The sequence below is a fragment of the Colletotrichum paranaense genome, assembly GCF_030867605.1.
Source record: "Colletotrichum paranaense strain IMI 384185 chromosome Unknown Scaffold_11.1, whole genome shotgun sequence".
NCBI classification, from domain to species: Eukaryota; Fungi; Ascomycota; class Sordariomycetes; order Glomerellales; family Glomerellaceae; genus Colletotrichum; species Colletotrichum paranaense.
The window spans coordinates 1129428-1148079 of record NW_026848969.1 but is presented as its reverse complement, the minus strand read 5'-3'; the positions used below and the strand labels follow the sequence as shown (position 1 = coordinate 1148079).

The 18652-nt window shown below is 54.5% G+C and overlaps 6 protein-coding genes across 6 annotated transcripts; 1 reads left to right on the top strand and 5 right to left on the bottom strand.

Moving 5' to 3' along the window:
* Window positions 1–1188: 1188 nt before the first annotated feature.
* On the bottom strand, window positions 1189–4728 carry CPAR01_12702 (nitrite reductase; the record flags this gene model as incomplete). The annotated part of the gene is made up of 4 exons (XM_060496957.1): window positions 1189–2347; window positions 2402–4410; window positions 4466–4616; window positions 4670–4728. 4 exons carry the CDS (start codon window positions 4726–4728, stop codon window positions 1189–1191), a joined length of 3378 nt encoding a protein of 1125 aa, XP_060344490.1.
* A 1490-nt stretch (window positions 4729–6218) lies between these two features.
* On the bottom strand, window positions 6219–7154 carry CPAR01_12701 (3-demethylubiquinone-9 3-O-methyltransferase; the record flags this gene model as incomplete). Its single annotated transcript, XM_060496956.1, has 1 exon — window positions 6219–7154. The coding sequence occupies one exon, from the start codon at window positions 7152–7154 to the stop codon at window positions 6219–6221; it is 936 nt and encodes a 311-aa protein (XP_060344489.1).
* Window positions 7155–8814: 1660 nt separating this feature from the next.
* On the top strand, window positions 8815–9670 carry CPAR01_12700 (3,4-dihydroxy-2-butanone 4-phosphate synthase; the record flags this gene model as incomplete). Its single annotated transcript, XM_060496955.1, has 2 exons — window positions 8815–8878; window positions 9036–9670. The coding sequence occupies 2 exons, from the start codon at window positions 8815–8817 to the stop codon at window positions 9668–9670; spliced, it is 699 nt and encodes a 232-aa protein (XP_060344488.1).
* Window positions 9671–11370: 1700 nt separating this feature from the next.
* On the bottom strand, window positions 11371–12862 carry CPAR01_12699 (FAD dependent oxidoreductase; the record flags this gene model as incomplete). Its single annotated transcript, XM_060496954.1, has 3 exons — window positions 11371–11641; window positions 11728–11971; window positions 12022–12862. The coding sequence occupies 3 exons, from the start codon at window positions 12860–12862 to the stop codon at window positions 11371–11373; spliced, it is 1356 nt and encodes a 451-aa protein (XP_060344487.1).
* A 583-nt stretch (window positions 12863–13445) lies between these two features.
* CPAR01_12698 (uncharacterized protein) lies at window positions 13446–13550 on the bottom strand (the record flags this gene model as incomplete). Its single annotated transcript, XM_060496953.1, has 1 exon — window positions 13446–13550. One exon carries the CDS (start codon window positions 13548–13550, stop codon window positions 13446–13448), a length of 105 nt encoding a protein of 34 aa, XP_060344486.1.
* Window positions 13551–17307: 3757 nt separating this feature from the next.
* Window positions 17308–18185, bottom strand: CPAR01_12697 (uncharacterized protein; the record flags this gene model as incomplete). The annotated part of the gene is made up of 3 exons (XM_060496952.1): window positions 17308–17333; window positions 17434–17801; window positions 17866–18185. The coding sequence occupies 3 exons, from the start codon at window positions 18183–18185 to the stop codon at window positions 17308–17310; spliced, it is 714 nt and encodes a 237-aa protein (XP_060344485.1).
* Window positions 18186–18652: the final 467 nt, after the last annotated feature.

Below are 18652 nucleotides of genomic sequence, written 5' to 3'. Positions count from 1 at the left end.
TTTGCAGCAATATGAAAGCCGCGTACCTTATCTCCACGACGTTCGCAAACCACGTTCAACACCATGCGCACTGCACACAGCCCGAACAAACCCTTCTACTAGGGGGATTCGAGCTCGAGACCTTCAAAAACAAAAGCACCGGGGTCAATTACCTAGCGTCGAGGTCGGGAGTGGGCAGTCCCAACTATTGCGCCAAGGCATCTCCTCATCCGATGGTGACAGATCAAGCAATTAGCCACCCTATATAACATACCCAGCCGGTGACTGTACGGGGCAGTTGACTGTATGGCTCCTTCCCAACAATTCATCGGTTCTTTCTCACTGCACATCTGGACAATTCCACACCTCGACAGGGAATGTTATGCTGAAGTCTCACAGTTTAGGTGAATGTGACGCCGATAGTGTTCATCCTGATGCCTCTGCGATAGTGAGTACCTAAAAGACGGCCATCTTCGCCGCGGCAATTGCTCACGAAAGCTATCTTTGTGCCCCCAAGTACAGAGAGGCGGTTGAGTTGGGGTCTCTGAGCGAGCCCTATATCTTCTCTCTGATCACTGAGCAATTTGCATCTTTCTCTTTCTTTCCCCTTCAAATGTGATCCCTTGACACTAGACTCTCTGTACCAGCACGTGCTTGCATTACGTATCCGTGAGCGAATACGTTGGTCACTAGGTAGGCTGGGGACTGCAGGACGGCCGTTCAGGACTTGTGCTTTCACGGATGAACGGTATTCAGCAAAAGACTCATATACCGTTGTCAGCCAACCGAGCCCAAAGCGGCGCGATTCTCGTGTATTTCCACGCCCCACACCGCTGTTGCCTAAGCCGCAGTACGCAGTTGAGGAGGCATGCGGTTGATTCGAAAGACTCTACACTCCCTGGGATCTTCCTTATATAGTCCCTATTGCTAGGTCGCTCGGTCTTGACTATGAGATGCAGCGACTTTGAAAGTGGCTCCTAATGTTCATATGGATCAGTAGAGTTTTGCATTAAGACATCCAAATCGATTTACGGTATTCTACTTAGTTGAAGCACGGCTTAGGTAGTAGTATACAACTCATAAGCAGTAAATAAAGCATACTGGTCAACAGCACTGTATGTCTTCAAAACCAGAATCGCTCATGTTTGCCAACCTGTATACCTTGATCGACCAATATATCAACTCCCATCCTTCTATCCAAACACTCCATCACCAATCCGGCGCACTCCCACACCCCCCACCACCACCAACAACCATCGCCCTCGCCTTCTCCATCCCCAAAGCCCCCATCGGCTTGACACCAGGCCTCTTGGCCCGGTGTCCCTTGAACCGAATCTTCTTATCCAGCGCCTCAAACGGCGCCGCCCCGGCCTCCCCCTTCTTCACCATCCACTTCTTCGTGCCCAGCGCCGCGTCGAGCTCCTCGACAGGGGGCAGTTTGATGTACACCATCCCGTCACCAGCACGCTCCTCCACCGCGAACGTCGCGATGCTCACCTCGTCGTCGTTCTTGCAGCTCCCGTCCGCGAGGTCAAAGTTGCGCTTGTGGTACGGGCAAGAGACCCACGGCGCCGGCCGCTTCGCCTCGTTGCCGTCACCGCTACCATTGGTATTGGTATTGTGACCGCCGTTACACCCAGAATCAGGCTTCTTCGCATCCTCGCACTTGTCTCCGTCGGCGCCGGCACCGGGCTCCTCGCCGATGAGCCCGTCCGACAGCACAAATTGCCTCTTGTGAGGACACATCTGCTGCGTAGCATAATACCGGCCCCGAACCCGCCACACGGCAAGCTGCGTATCCCCGCGCTTCACCGTCGCTGAGATACCATTCGGCGTCTCGTCCGCGCCGAAAAAGTGACTCGCCGGCAACATGGGCTGCCAAGTCGTACTGCTCCACCTCTCCTTCAACCCCTTGAAGTCCTCCTTTGCGGACTCGGGCGCCCAGTACACCGGCCTTGGCTGGTCGCGGTCAAGCTCGACCTCCATGTTCTCGACCGTCTCCTCCGTGTTGTCGAACTGCTTGAATTTCGCGGCGATGGCCGGGTTCTTGATGGCCTCGGCCCACTCGTCAAAGAAGCTGTCGACGAGCTCCTGCATCTGGGCCTCGAGCGAGGCGCAAATACCGAGCTTGTCCTCCAAGACGACTTGCTGGAGGTACTTGATGCCGCCGGGGAGGTTCTCGAGCCAGCGCGCCGTGCGCTGGAGTCTGTCGGCGGTGCGGATGTAGAACATGAGGTAGCGGTCGATGATGGGAATGACCTCGGTGGGCGGGACGTCCTTGGCCAGCAGCTCAGAGTGCTTCGGCTTGGCGCCGCCGTTGCCGGCCACGAAGATGTTGAAGCCCTTGTCCGTGGCGATGAGGCCGAAGCTGGGGAGACGATGTTAGTGGTTTCCATGTTTCAGGATTCTGGAGGTAACGTACTCTTTGTTTTGCGCTTCGGCGCACTCGCGGACGCACCCGCTGACGCCGCCCTTGATTTTGTGCGGCGCGCGAATGCTCTTGTACCGCTCCTCCAACCGCACCGCCATGCCCACGCTGTCGCCGACGCCGTATCGACACCACGTCGTGCCCACGCAACTCTTGACCGTCCGCAGCGACTTTGCGTACGCGTGGCCGGATTCCATACCGGCTTCGACCAGCATCCGCCAGATATCCAAGAGGTCCTGCTTCTTGGCACCAAACATGTCGATGCGCTGTCCGCCAGTGATTTTCGTGTACAGCTTGTACTTGGATGCCACGTTACCGATGGCGATGAGCTTGTCGGGCGTAATCTCGCCCGCCGACACGCGCGGGACCACGCTGTACGTGCCGTTGCGCTGGATGTTGCCGAGGAAGCGGTCGTTAGTCTCCTGGAGACCGTGCATGGGCTTGTCCATGACGTGACGGTTCCATAATGAGGCAAAGATGCTGCCCATGGTAGGTTTGCAGGCCTCGCAGCCGAGTGAGGTCCGGTCGTTACCAGCCTCGCGCATGACGTCCTCAAAAGTCTGCAGCTTCTTGACGAGGATGATGTTGTACAGGTCGGCGCGGGAGTAGTTGAAGTGGGCGCACAGGTAGTTCTTGACCTCGTTACCCATGGACAACATGGTCTTGTTAAAGATTGTCGTCACGAGGGGCATGCAGCCACCGCAGCCGGTGCCGGCTTTGGTGCATGCCTTGACTTCGCCGAGCGTCTTGCAGGTACCATCCTTGACGTTGTTGACCACATCGCCTTTGGTCACATTATGACATGAGCAGATCTGAGTGTCGTCCGTCAAGTCGTCGCCGTCGTCTTCGCCCTCCTTTTTGGCACCAAGGATGAGCTGACTGGGCGGCACGTCCAACTCCTTCATGTTCTTGACCATGGGTACTAACTTGATGTAGTCTTTTGTATCGCCGATCATCATGCCACCCAGAAGGTACTTGCCGTCCTCAGTGAAGATGTACTTTTTGTACACATTCTGGAACGGATCGCGATATGTGAGTGCCTTGACAGGGGCCGGTGGTAGGCCGTTTGTCAAGGTCTTGATAGTGCTTTGCTCGTCTTCCTTTTTCGCCTTCCTTGCCACCTTTGGAGGCAAATATTGCGGGCCATCTCGGTCGGCGAAGAAGTCGCCAAAGCTAGCAACATCAACACCCAAGAGCTTCAATTTTGTGCTGAGGTCGGGTCTCTTGAATAACCGGGGCTGGTGCAGCTTGGCTTGTGTGAGATTGAACGAAAGGACGTCTGCCATTTCGACTCCGGGAGCGATGAGACCGAAGGTCTGACTTTGCCAGCTTGCACACTCCCCAATAGCGTAGATATCTGGTGCGCTGGTGCTCAAGTCGTCTCCAACAACGATGCCGCCACCACGGTCAGCGCATTTAATGCCTGCTCTCCGCGCTAGGTCGTCTCGTGGCCGGACACCAATGGCAAAACATATCGTGGAGCAGTCCATACGCTCGCCGTCTTCGAAGACTACGCCCTGGACGTGGTTGTCGCTCGTCACCTCAATCTTGCCCACGCGCTTGCTGAGGAGCACGTCGAGGCCGAGGTCCCTGACCTGATCCACGACCATGGACCCCGCGTCATTGTCTAGTTGCCGGCTCAGCACCCACCGATTCCTCTCAATCAGTTTCACCTTGTCGAAGCAGTCTAAGTCCATCATCGCCTTGGCCGCCTCCAGTCCGAGGAGACCACCACCGACAACCGCTCCCACGGTTCCTTTCCTTTGGGCGGCGAAGGCGATGAGGTTGATGAGGTCGTCAATCGTCCGGTAAACGAATACGCCTGTTGCGTCGTGCCCGGGTGTGTGCTTGGGAAGAACGGCATCTGAGCCGGTGGCAATGACGAGAATGTCGTACGGTACGATCTCTCCATTCGAACAGGCCACCCGTTTGGCTTGGGAGTCAATGTCAGTGACTCTGGTGTTGACGTGATACCCGAAAGAGCCCTGAGGCGTGCTGTGGTACTAGTCAAGGAATCAGCAAAGAGTAGCGAGTCTACGAATGGGTGCGTGCACATACCCATTCTTCTGGGTTGAGGTAGAGATTCTCGACTTTTCGGTGGTCAAAGAAGCTTGTTAGGCCAACGCGGTTGTATGCAAGGTGAGGTTCCTCTCCAAGCACCGTGATGCTGTACTCGTTTGCGCGGGCGTCCAGCTTTAGCATCTTCTCACTTGGAACAGTTAGTCAGTCGGGTCACACCACTTGATGAATCGCAGGACTCACATGAAGGCGATGCCGACCATTCCCAGGCCGACAACAACGAGTCTCTTTCGTTCCGCCATGTTGAAAACACAAATCACCAATGAGATGCGATAAGCAGCAAGAGTACACTCAGAGAGCGAAGGAGAATCAAAAAGAGAAAACGAGAAAACAGATAGGACTCCCTACAAGGTCTAATATCGGAGGTCTTCGGGTTCATTATGCCATGATAAAAGACGCAGCGTTCTCCCTCGGCGCACAATGAAGTCAGTGCAAGCTTGATCCGCTGGGATCAGCATCTCCGGCGAGACGGATGACCAGCCAGAGGTGCCCAAGAGCGATGAGCGCTGATTGGCCGCAGGGCTGAGACGATGACATCTGATTGAGCATCTCCACGGTTTGCATCGAAGAGAGTTTGGGGTCAAAGTACTTTGTGGTGGCACGGATAGGTATTACCATTGAGCAATTGTACGCTCTTGAAGTCGAGTGACATGATAACGGGGTGGGAGACCATCGGATGATAAGAGCGAAACTGGCCAATCAGAGGTCTGTTGACTGGACCCACAACGGGCGGCTCTCGTTGCGCCGCGGAGAAAGAGACACCACCCTCCCACCTGTTATGCGTTATTAGTCTCCCGAAACCACAAACCGCGTGGGGAGGCTTGTTTTGAGTCTCCTAGGAGAAAGAGAAACGAGGTTCCGCTGTCGTCTGTGTGCGGCAGATAAGCTCAGTCTCATTTGATTTGAGCCAGGCCTGATTGGACAACCCTACTGAGACAACACGCATACAATACCTATTCAAAGACGGAGATGCTGCACTTGCTCCCGGCGATTACAAGACCCTTTTAAGCTGAGGTACCGAGACCGGGCACCTTATAGTTGTAATTGTAAGGTAGGTAAGGTAAGGAAGGTGCTTAAGGTCCAGCTTCTCACATCCTCCTCCAAGGAAGACTACAGTCGCGACTGTAAGGCCCGACTCCTCCAGGTTAGAGTCGCAAGTATAAGTTCCAGCTCCTCAGGCAGTTAAGAGTCGCGACTGTAAGATTCAGCTCCTTCAAGGTAGACTACAGTCGCAACTGTAAGACCCAGATCTCCTAGATTACGATTGGAACTGTACCGTCTGACTCCTTCCGTATGACATCGGCTGTAGTAGGAATAGGTTAAAGTAGTGCGATATATAGACGAGCCTTATTGGAGCGAACATGACGATGCCGTTCGTGATGCACCGCAGACTCCCTGACGTTCTCGAACTTCCACCTCAAGAATACGAATGCGTTAGCAATCGAAACTCAAACTTGTAGCACAAATCAACAAATCAGATCACAACAGCCCGCCTTATGCCAACCAGCCATCACTCACCTATAGCCTGAGTGATTCCTCGTCAGCCACAACTCTTATGGTGCGAACAAGTGATGTGCTTGGATCATGCCGCCCATCCGATGCGGTCTTTTGAAATGGTTAACTCGCCCCATCAAGGCCAATTCTAGGTAAAGGGGGGGGGTATCACCAGTGCCCATTATTATACAGTTACTTTTACACACCCGACTTCTTCATACATGCGTGTAGACAAATCTCACGCCGCCCGCCTCACACCGAAAAAGTAGTTTCCAACCTTCTCGCTGCCCTTGACCTCCCTCCACCCGAGACCAGGCACATACACAACCCCCATGACCCTCGGCATCTCCCACCCCTTCCCCATAAACATGCCCTTGAGCTCGTCGTCGTTGATGTACTTGCGCCAATCGTGCGTGCCCTTGGGCACAATCCCCAGAATATCCTCGGCAATCAAATTCGTCGTAAACCAGCTCGTCCACGTCCTCGCAATCGTACTCCCGATAAGCCACCCGCCAGGCCTCACAAACGGCGCGCACCGGTCAAGGAACTCAGCCGGCGACGACACGTGCTCGACGACCTCAAACACCGACACCACATCAAAACACTCCTCAACCTTGGTCGGAACGGGAAGCGTCTCGATCGTAGCGGCCTTGTATTCCAGCTTGCCCCGCAGTGCCGGATCACGCCGCGCGTGGCCCTTTGCGATGGCGAGCACGCCGGGCGTAGGATCGACGGCCGTGACTTTGGTAGTGTCGGGCAGCCGGGCCGCGCTCTCGGCGAAGATGCCGCCGCCGCAGCCGACGTCGAGGAAGCGCGTGGGCGTGGGTGACGGGTCGGGTTGGCTGGCAAGGCAGTCGCGGATGAAGTTGTGGCGGAGGGGGTTCATTAGGTGCAGAAGGCGCGAGGAGCCGTGGGGGTCCCACCAGTCGGCGGCGAGGATGTTGAAGTGCTCGACTTCTTCGGGGGAGACGGACGAGTAAGTCGAGCTCGAGGTTGAGCTTGGCCGGCGGAACTGGAGCGGCGCGGCGGCGGCGGTGGTGGTGGTGGCTGCAGGCCCGGGACCAGTTCGGAGGGGGAGTGACGTTGCAGCCGCGCGGGAGGATTGTCGGGATGCCGTGCTTGTCCGCCGCAGCGCGCGCAATAAGGCGGCTGTGGCCGGGCGAGAAGATGCCATGGCGATTTGTGGTCGTGGGTACGGATCGTAGGTGTGGGGATTGAATGTGCTGGTGAGGATTTGATGGGAAATCCAGAGCTTGGAGAGAAAAATTGATGACAAAGCAGATAGCTGTGACGTGCTAGGGTACTCCGGGAGCCAGGGGTTGGAGAAATTGGAGAATCTATTCGCGACCTCGGCGCTGTCACCGAATCAGTGTGCACTCGAATCGGCAGCTTCCCCTGCTGGTTGATCTGCACCCATCTTCATCTGCAAATGCGGCATTCCGTTATAGGTGACATTCGCGTGCATTAGAGCATAGCAGAAACACCGACCAGAAATTGTAGCAAATACAGCGCTCAAAGAATCAAATGTGCTCAATTCAACAACTTTGGAATACCTTAACTACCCAGAAATTGGCTGAACCCGCACCATGGAAACCGTACCATTTGGGCCTTGGCTAGAACAGGGCCGCGCGCGGGTGCTTATTCGGAAGCTTTGTCAGCGCCCACTTCATGTGTAATTCTGACTGCACCTTATGTAATCCGCACGATCTCGGTTCGCGCCGGTTGGTCGCATCTGGATGTCTTCGCATCCGTGGCATCTCACCTCAGCTGTTCGAGTTCCTACCAAGGTACTCCGTGCTCCGTAGGTAATATGAATGAGCAGACTCTCCGAGGTGCCAGGAATGGTGGCTCCGCGCTAGAACTCTGAAAGCCCGACCGCCGCCCGAGATTCCATGCCCGCTAGCCGATTCCTCGGCGCATTCGGCGCCAGTAGCATTGAGCCCCTCCTCATCCCACCACAATTGTCCAGGGGTCCAAAGTGCAGTTGCACGCACGCAAGACGCAAGCACATGGATGACAGGCGCAGACCAGTCTAGTGTGCAAGTCGGCCGGCGAATCCCATGAGTCAACCAACAAAGCCGAGCGATCCTCGGGACCTTTTTTTTTTTTTTTTTTTTTTTTTTTTTTTTGTCGTCCTTGCGCCGGCCGACGACGACATGTCACATTTATAAAGGCAATCCTCCACATTGCGTGCTGAGATATTCTATTGAACACGGTGTACTATTTGGCCGATGTTATATAATAAGTGCATCCTGAAGTTACAAGTTTGAGTACATTGACAAACAATTTGAACATCGCCGAGATACAACACTTTAGAGATCGGCTCAGATCCTATCATCCGCCAACTTCCAGGGTCAAATAAACCGGAACCGGCCCAGAACTCACTCAAAGAAAGCCCCATCCTCTTCCGCCCGTTTTGCCTTGCCTCCACTCCTTCCGCATGACGGAATATCGGGTGCGTTCCTGCTGAAGAAAAGGGAAAAGAAAAAAAGACGATAAAGGAGACCCGTACCCGCACCCGCCTTCCAGCCCCTGGACCACCGAACTTTGCCCGCAGAACCCCCAAGCTAGCACCTAATTTCTGCCATCTTCCACACGCGCGCGCGGGGATCGGCCTTTTCAATTGAACAACAACCCCTCCCCCTCACCCCTCCGTCCCGTTCGTCCACCACCGCCAACTCCAACAACACATCGTCACGAGCGAAACCTCAGCCTCGACCACAACCTCAACTACCACCACCACCACCACCACCACCTCTTGCGCACTCTCGCCTCTTCCTCTTCGCACCTTCCACAACGCCCCATTCCGCCCTCTCCATACACCAGCCGCAGCAATGCCTTCCTCAACAATAGACGAGTCAAAGTTCGACTCCATTCCTGACGCCATTGAGGCATTCCGTAAGTAATCTTCTACCCCGGAACTTCCGCTCAACCTCCCTCCCGCAAACCCTCTTCCGCCTTGCGCGCGCGCGCGCGCGCCTGCGCGTCCACTGGTCTCTTCCCCTTTCAATGCGTCATAGACACCATTCACTGACTCGGCCACCATAACCCCCAGGCAACGGAGAATTCCTCGTCGTCCTAGACGACCCCTCCCGCGAAAACGAAGCAGATCTCATCATCGCAGCCGAATCCCTCACCACAGCCCAAATGGGCTTCATGATCCGCCACTCCTCGGGCTACGTCTGCGCCCCCCTCGCCCCCTCCCTCCTCCAAACCCTCAACCTCCCGCCCATGGTCTCCACAAACGAGGACCCCCGCGGCACAGCCTACGCCGTCTCCGTCGACGCCGCCGATCCCCTCGTCACAACCGGCATCTCCGCCCACGACCGCGCCTTGACCTGCCGCGTCCTCGCCGACCCGGCCTCGGGCCCCCAAGACCTCCGCAGACCGGGCCACGTCCTGCCGCTGCGCGCGCGCGAGGGCGGTGTGCGCGAGCGGAGGGGCCATACCGAGGCCGCGGTTGACTTCTGCAGGTTGGCGGGCAAGAAGGAGGCGGCGGCGATTTGCGAGATTGTCGATGATGGTGTTCCTGTTGAGGGGCAGGCCGTGCACGAGGAGCCTGGTATGTTGAGGGGCGAGCAGTGCATCGAGTTTGCGAGGCGGTTCGGGCTCAAGGTGTGCACTATCGAGGCTCTGGTCAATTATCTTGAGAAGACGGAGGGTAAGCTGGCTGTAAACGGGTCGTCGTAGGCTGGGCGATGGGGTTGTTGATTTTCGCTGGTTGGGTTCCGGGTCTGGTGGACCGCGGCTTGGTGGCAGGTTAAGTCACGTCTACTCGATTGTTAGGTTCGAATAGCTTCGGTTAGCTGGAGGGTTGAGCAAGGATGAGAGGCCGCCTTCGCAAAGGGAGAAGAATTTGCGGAGAACCGAGACCATACCCGCTTAAGAGAAGGTCAGAGAACACCACTTCGAGGTTGCAAAAGAGGATATCCTGAGCCATTGGGCCGGTGCGGCTAGTTACGGGGCAGTTGCACCGAGAAGAGAGGGAACGAGGAATCGAGCAAGATGGACATTGCATATTGCGATATGTATATACATTGGTATATCTTTGGACATGGCGGGTTACTTTAAAGACAACGGCTCAACACCACAAAACAACATGGGCGCTTTACGGGTGCTCTGAATCTTACTCCTCTCATCTGCGTCACATCTCGGTCGTACTGAAAACTGACACGCGGCGTCTAGTCGCAGCTGTCAAGTCCCAACCCAACGTTGGCATTGCCTGCTTGCTTTCAGCCCAAAGTGATTGAATCAAAACTCACAGGGGCTGGCTATCTGGGAACTGGGAGATCAAAGAATGAGATGGTCGTTATCTCTACCGTCCTTAGATCACAAAAGGCCATCACTCACGTATCGCGCCAAGCTCCTCCCGAGCTGGTACCCGCTACATAAACAAAAGAAAACCACACCAATAATCTATTTCACTGCAATGAGTATGCTGAGACATGATTCCTTTGCAGTACAAAAACCCGACCTTCGCACTACACCTTGACCAACGGACTGAACCCTCCGCGGCGGCCATTCAAAATATCCACTCCAGACAATTGCCACATCACATAGTCCCTGATGATGTCCGTACCTAACAACGCAAAGCGTTCTAGTCGATCTACTCCCCTCTCCTCCCAAGGTACCCGTCACACGATCTATTTACCAAAATCCGCAACCCATACCCCGGCACACTGCACCCGCCCCAAAACCATGCAAGGTGCAAAACAACACCCACCAACAACAACGTGAAGAAGAAAAAAGCTGTCTTTAAGCGGTCCACTAAGGTACGGCGGGTGACATTCTGGGAAGGGAGTACAAAACATCAAAAAGGTTGTACCTGGGCTACCGACCAACGACCAACGGAACCAACCAAGCCACCGGGACAGAATGAAGCATGTTTGGTTCAGGCATGCGAACCTGGGGCGTGCTGGGCTGGCCAGCCTTCGGCAAACCCGATATCTTGGCCACTGCAGATCGGCACGTATTTCATATCTGCGGTTCGGGATGCCGATGACAGTGAAGCCCATTTTATGCTGGAGGTAGTCAATCAAACCCCCATGCACTGATACCTCAACAACGCCACCTCGCAAAAAGAAAGCAAAAGAAAACAACAACGCGCATTGTCACTAACTGCCTATATCCTCCAGATGTAGTAATCATCGTCACGATGCCCGCATGCGTTATGCCGTGTATCCATCCCAATGCCCTGTGCCGGATGCAAGAATGAGTATCAATGCAATTCCCATCACAACGGGCACCCCGCGGCACAGGATGCACCTCGTCTAATAACGTCAGCAATGCATGTATGTATCCATCATTATCATCGTCGTCGTCATCATCATCCTCTTCTTCTATCTCAATCCCTAGACAATCGAAATCATGAGGTGGAAGCCAAGATGAACTCAGCATTCGAGCTTCTCACCCTTCATCCACTCCCCCAAGTCTCCCTCGATATCATACGTCGCGTTGGCGACCTGTCCCCCAGGCTTACGGTCCCAGGCCCACATGTCGGCGTACTCGGCCTCGAGCTTGCCGTGCATCATCTTGACGACGTACTCGCCAATGACGGGGAAGAACTTCCAGGCGTGGAACGAGCCGCCCGTTGCGACGTAGAGGTTCTCGCAGCGGGAATGAGGGGAAATAAGAAAGTCGTGCCCAGGCGTGGTCGCGTCCCTGTCGTGTCGCGTGGCGGTGTAAGCATATCTTGGGCCGAGGTTTTACGGGTGATACGATGGCAGCAACGGGGGGGCAAGACTTACCAGCAGACACGGTACTTTTCAATCACTTTGTCATTCATCTCGTCTCCGTAAAGACCTTTGAGGGTCTTGCGAGCTTGCTCCTTAAGGCGCTCGGGAACTCCGTCTTCGGTCCACTCGGTGAGACTTGGAGACGACGGTGCGAGTGACATGGTCTTGCCAGTCATGGCGTGAAACTGGTGATATGTAAAAGCCATGTCACAGTTGAACTTGAGTGTTCCGTCCGGAGTCATGGACATGGACTCGCCTGCTCTCTTGTCAATATCTGCACTAGTAGAAACAGTTCAAATGACTCACCTTTGACCGAGGGAATACGGTTCTTGAGCACGGGAATGCCCTCAAACTTGTCCTTGTGCGCCCCCTGAACGCTGGTAGTGAAGCTCACGGCACCGGTAGCAACGACTCGATCCCCAGCATGAAGCTCCTTACGCTCAGGTGCACTCTCCAGGAGCAGCGACGAGGTACGAGCACCAGTGCAGAGCAACACGACGCCCTTGACCTCGTGTCCGTTGTCCAGCCTGACTCCGGTGCAGTCTCCTTCGCTGCTGAAGAGCAAGCTCGTGACCTCGGCCGTGATGAGCTTGGCTCCCTCGTCGATAACTTTCTGGCGGGCAGCTTCGAGAGAGTTGGCCGCCTCGAACCAGCCGCACTGAGGGTTATACCTCACCCGGTCGAGTCCCTCAAAGTCGGCCGTGGCAAAGGCAGGCCATTCGGCTCGCACCTCGTCAGGAGTCATCCATCTGGCGCCAGACTCGTGGCCGAGGGCGCGATGGACATCCTGAGCCTTGTCGTTGTGGTTCTTATCCTTATTATTGTGAGGTTCAGCACGGATCATGCCGACTTGGTGGAAGAAGGGGTTCCAGAAGGAGTCAGTCTCCCAATACCTCAAGGCCTCGATGGCCAGCTTTGCGTAAGGCAGGTTTGGATAGTCATTCCTGCCAATCTTGGAGATGTCATGGGACGCCGCCTTGGGGTTGGCGAGGGCGGTAGGGTCAATGAGAACAATACTGCAGTCAGGCTTGTATTTACGCAGCCAGATGATCGTAGAGAGGCCAAAGATGCCTCCTCCAACGACGATGTAGGTTTCCGACTTGACGCCGGTGCCCTGAGGGGCTGTGAATAGCGATGACTTGGCCATAATATGTTTTTCTTGTAATGTAATCTGCTTCTGAGAGCTGGTTGTAACTAACACGAGGGAGATCTCACATCACTTCGGGCACGGCTCGAGTCTTTATATAGATAAACACGTCAGCATCTCGAAGACGGAAAGAAGACAGAAACGAGCAACGCATTATCCACAAGGGAGAATGTTTGATACACACGCCTGTGCCTACGTCTACGCCTCAGTGGCTTCTTCCGTCCATCCGTTCCTTCGTCGTCCACGGCTCAGGCGCGGATATCCGTTCTACTCCAAGGTACCCGCGCAGCAAGCACGTACGAGATTAGATGCCGACGTCCAACCGACCACCGATGGCACACGCCGTCCACTCGGGGAAGGACCGACGTTGACACTTGGATCTCCTAGGAAAACTCGCCATCATCCTCTCTCCCTAGGGGGAGTCGTGCGGGAAATCAAGTGACCTGGAATGGCCTGACTCTGAATCCCTGGAGTGAGGATCTAGAGTGAATGGAGGCGGCCGGGCCCCGGGAAATCCCAGATGTACATGGTCATGGGCGCAGCGCAGCTGGAGTGCAGGAGGACGGGGTAATACGACTTGCATTCATTCGATGGGGCCATGCCGTGTGTGTTCTATGCTGCCGTTGTTGGAATCATGGGAGTGAGTATACCCACGACAGCCAGGACACGACGTCGATTCGCATCCCATCACATCAGTAGAGGGTGGCGAAAACCCAGGAGAGTTCGGGTTAGACAGAAAGAAAGGGCGACGAAGGAGCAGAACGTCGCAACAGAAGCGGCGTATTCGTCTCGGGAGTGGCAGCAGGCGGCGCCGAGCGAGGTGAGACCAAACCAGGCGGCTCCCGGGGCACGGAGGGATCTGCGATCTGACAAGATTGGTATCCGTCGTCACATAGACAGTAGCGTAGTCTGGTGTAGGTAGTGAAGTGCAGCGTAAACCACGTTGAGATGGATGGTCGTTGCTTTGGGCTTGTGAGGTGAAGTGGTGTTGTGACTTGTCGATGCGAGAGTGTTGGAGGGGACTTTGGAGGGGGGTGCAGTAAGCGAGTAATGAAGGGGACCGGGGGGGTGGTTGCCGTCGAGGATGCGGGTCTTTCCAGGTTGCGCTTGCGGTTCCGCTTTCTTGTCGTCGTTGGAATCGAGCAAGGAAGCCACGATCTCAAAGGGTTGAAGTTGCCTTAGGTAAGGCAGCTGCCATGGGCCATGCCGCCATGGGCCATGGGGGAAAGAGGAGTGGAGTGGAGGAAGGAAGAGGAGGGTCAGGTCAACTGTCAGGGGGGAAGGAAGAAAGCAGCATCAGTGAGGTACGTACTCGATAGTGACCCTAGATTGATATCCAGAACGGGCAGGGGTCTTGCCCATCGGTGCGGCGTGCCATGGGTACCCGCACACTGTTACTACGTAGGAAAGTGTTGCACCATGGCCCTGCCTTGTTCGTGACTGCCAAACTGTGCCGTGTATTCTCATTGGTCCGGCCTTTGTTCCTCTCCAAGTGACCAATCACAGCTCGACTGCCTCAACAACCTTACCCTTGGCTTCCATCAAGAACATCAACCCCCTAGCCTAGCGTTCTTTTCTCAGCAAAAGAAGACCAGGATCATTGATATCTCGACAAATGTTCAAGACCCAGCCCAGCTGACTGTCTAATTCTACTCCCGTCCCCGTGCTCCATACCTTACTCTTAAGCCTGCAATGAGGAAATGCTCAAGACGCCAGGAAACGCCTAGGGCGGGACGACAACCCTTGAAGATTCTCCATATCACTAACGCAGGCCACGACGAATCCAGCGTCGTGCGATTCGTACCGCTGATGGATACTCAACAACTCCATCCCAAGACCAAGAAAAGCCCACGAGGGGGGGTTCCATTCCTCCTCGGAAGTCTGCTCTCCTCGAATTGAGGTCGTAGTGCATCCACTTCTTGCCTCAAACTAGAACAAGAGCACTCACTCATCTGTTCGACGTACGCAGTCTCGAGTAAGGTTGGTCGTAGCGATGGGTGTCTAGATAGCAAACTTGCGAGTTGCATACCTACACAGAATTCAAGACTCTTTCCGGACATTGCTCCTCTTCCGGATGGACTGGCCGTTTTCTCGTTGCTTTTACCGTTGGTTTTTGGGGTGGTGTTGGGTTCAATTACCTCACTCGAGTAGCAGTAGCAGTGAATACCTTAGTTGCCTGACTGTGGTTCCCAAAATACGCCATGTTCCAGCTTTCTACTGAAGCGGGATTCTTGCCGTAGCTCCCAATCGAAAAGACGTGTTGGTCAATCCCTTGCTCTCTATCTCTCTGTGTCAGTGTTTCCTTCTCCCGCTGTCTTGCAGTTACTCTCCTCTTCTCCAGCGACCGCCAAGAACCAACTTCCTCACGTCTCTGGCGCGCTTCTGGCGAAAGGGGGGGGGGGGGGCACCCGCGCCCCGAACTCGATCGACTGCATACCCATCCCTACCAGCAATTCACTTCAGTCAGTATGGCCGATTTTCGAGATACGGGTTCCCAGGCTCATTAGACATACCATGTTCCATCAAAATCAATGGCCAAGCCTGGGCACTTTCCTGCTGCGGTGTCTTGCTGCGGTGCGCCACCCATCATCTCTCTCTCCGCGCTAGTGTGCAAAGGACAAGAGAAAAAGTCTCTTCCTTCCAACCAACTAACTCTCACACTCTATGTGTCTGCTGGCTCTTGACCTGGTGCCGGTGCCTGGTATGCTTCCCTCCCATTTTTTTCTTTCTGCATTTGCCTCTTTCTCTCCGCGGCGTCTGTCGTTCTCGTATTATTTTCTCTACCCCCTTTCCATCCTACCTTAATGATCTGACATGACAGTCTTACCCCCAATTCGAGAAAAAGGCGCATGTCAGAAGGCGAGACAATCGCCTCTGTGACACCAACCCCATCATAGATGCTCTGCCGCCGTCCCGTGTCCAATCGCTTGTAAATGAGTGCAGGTGCAATTGTATGTAAGGGTTCAGAAACTGTAGTGAACCCAGGTCTTTTTCTCGTACATCTCCTTCGGGAGACGATCTGCCCACGAGGTGTTGTTGCACCAGGCTTCACCAGCGTCCTTTTCCCGTACGACACGACATCTGATGACAGACGGGCATTTGCTCCGTAAGGTAGCCAGCCCTCCCTCTCCTGCCTTGCCTGCCCCTCCCTCCCCCCTCCCGCGACCAAGCCTGCAAGGTCCAGAGTTCACAACGGGGGAGGGGAGGCACCACACAAGCTGACGCCCACGGCACATCTCCCGCTTAGTTTTGACTGTGTCCCAGTCACCCTTCCACCAGGTTCTGAGCCGTCTTGCCGGTCCACGTCCTGGCATCTCATCATGCCGGCAGTAGTACAGTACGAATACGCCCGCCCGCCATTTTCCCTTCTAAGGTTGTTTGCTTTGCGCGTGCCAGTCCCAGGACCCCGTATCGCAGCGTTTGAAGGATTTCCGTAGTAAGCGGAAACTAATCAGAAACCTGGTAACACTCGTGATAATAATTAGGTACTACAGCTCAGATACAGAATATCGACGTCGACGATTTCTCTCCCAATGAGTCAGTATCTGCCAGGTTTAACCGGCAGGCATGTCTACCCACCTAGACTATTTCGTGACGACCTTGGCCCAACGTCTTTCGACTGCCATCTTTGATGGCGCCCGCATGAGATTGTCCATGTTTCACTGGCACACCGCAAAGCCCAAAGAATTACCAATCGGCATCTCCTGCAGATGTTGCCGACTGGAACGTTTCCTCCGTTCGCTGTTTGTTGGACTCTTTCCGAGTTTTCTTCGAAAGACGGCGCAGCGCAAGGATACAGAGACTTGTCCAATAAGCGGGCATGGGTTTCTTCGCCAACAGAATGATATTTGGCGACCAACATCGATCGTAGTCCGTGAGACTTTGTGCACGCATTTCCGTGCAAATGTTTCATAGGTGGGCTAAACCCTCAGGTACTCTCTCATACAGCAGCCAACCACCCGGTAGTCAAGAACCAGACTGCTCTGACCAACCAGCTCTCCCATGCAAGGCGCATCATGTGCGCGTCCCAATCCAAAATGACTGTCGCTGACCCCTCCCAACATGAGAGTAATGATACATTGTGCTAGCCCAACGCCATGGAATGCTTGTCCCTTATACCAAGCAAGAAACAGAGAGAGAAAAAACCGCTGTTGCCCCCAATCATTATGTCGTGCTGTAAATGGAATTCGCTCTGCCTGCCCCGGATGCCGTCCCGGTTGCTGGTCCGGAATTCAATCCGGCTGCAGACTAATTCATGAGCTTAGATGCAATACTACCTTCGGGCCCCAGGCAGCGGTAAGGGCTGGTCGTGCTTGACATTTTGCTGATGTCGAACTAACTGGTCCTTCCTGGCGAATCCGTCTTTATTTGGACACCCTGGTAGTTGGCACTTGTGAGGTTTGGAATGCTTCTGCAAGTGTTGCCTGCTCCTATTAGCGTTGAACTCAGAGATGGGACCCAGCCGTCATACCTGTACATGCAGTTCCGGTGAAAGATCTTGGGTCCCCCGTTGATATTCTGACCCCCTTTTTGGCACGTCCTCCAGTAAGGGCACCTATACTCGCCCTTACCTCTGTGTCGAAGAGAGTCCATATCCACACGATTCGGGTTCCTCTCGTCCGAGTCGTCCGCATCCAAGACATCGTCATCCTCCTCTTCGTCCTCGTCATGTGGAGATGGCGGGCTGGTTGATCGCCTGTCACCATCAGATGGATGGTAGGTGCGCGAGCTGTCAGAAAATGATGCTTGAGATCCCACCGCAGAGAACCCTGTTGTCGAGCTTGATCCTAAAACGGAAAATGACGACCTGGAGCTGGAGTCTGAAGCCATAGGGTGTTGTCTGTACTCTGGAAGATATCTGTTTTGGTGTGGTGGAGCTGCACGGTCTCTGATGGTCTTCAGATTGCCCGCACTGCTGTTGATTTCTTCCTTCATATTGCTAAAACGCCGTCAGCAGTGTGCACCTCCCACGGCCAGAAAGATAGAAAAGTACTTGAACGCACTTTAGCATTTTGTGTTGAGTTTTTGCGAATTCCAGAATGCCCATGTCGTTGAACCCATTAGCGCGGTAGGCCTGGTCTACGAGATTGTGACCGGTCGATTCCAAGCGCTCTTTCGTCAGGTAGTCGTCGGTGAACTTCTTAAAGGCATCGAAAACATGCATCGTGACGTCTGCCATGTACGCCAATTCGCCTTCTCTCTGACTGTGCCGTGGAAATGTCTTTCGGAATTCATCAAATATGCCCGTGAACATCATGAGAGCCTCCGTCTCCCGGTTGACGGCCTTCTCGGGGTTGAGTAACGAGTTGATATCGAGAGGCATGTTGAAAATAGTGGCGTAGCCCGAAGCATGAACTCAATTAAGATGGTGCCTATTCGTGGATGGTCGTGAGTTATATCGTGCCAAGTTGAAACAGCAGGCCAAAACGGTTGAGCTTGTCGTTTGGAGCGAGTGTTACGGTGGAATATCGAGACTTTGATGTTGGAGTGAGGACCGGTGGTGATAGTAGTTCAGCAAACCATTTCGAAGCAGACCAAGTGGGTCTTTGTGGAAGAAGGCAAGCTTGATGATGCTGGCCAGGCCAAGGAGGGATTTACGAGGAGTCGAGAGTTGAGACGTTGAGAGAGGGCAAGCGTTGGCGTTGGCGTTGATGGAGCTAGAGAAGTGCTAGAGGTAACGTCCCGGTCACAACTCAGGAAAAGTTTGTAGGATTTGGGCAGGGGAAAGTAGAACTTGAAAGATGGAGACGGGTGGAGAGGGGGTTGAGTTGAACAAAGTGACGGGGGAGG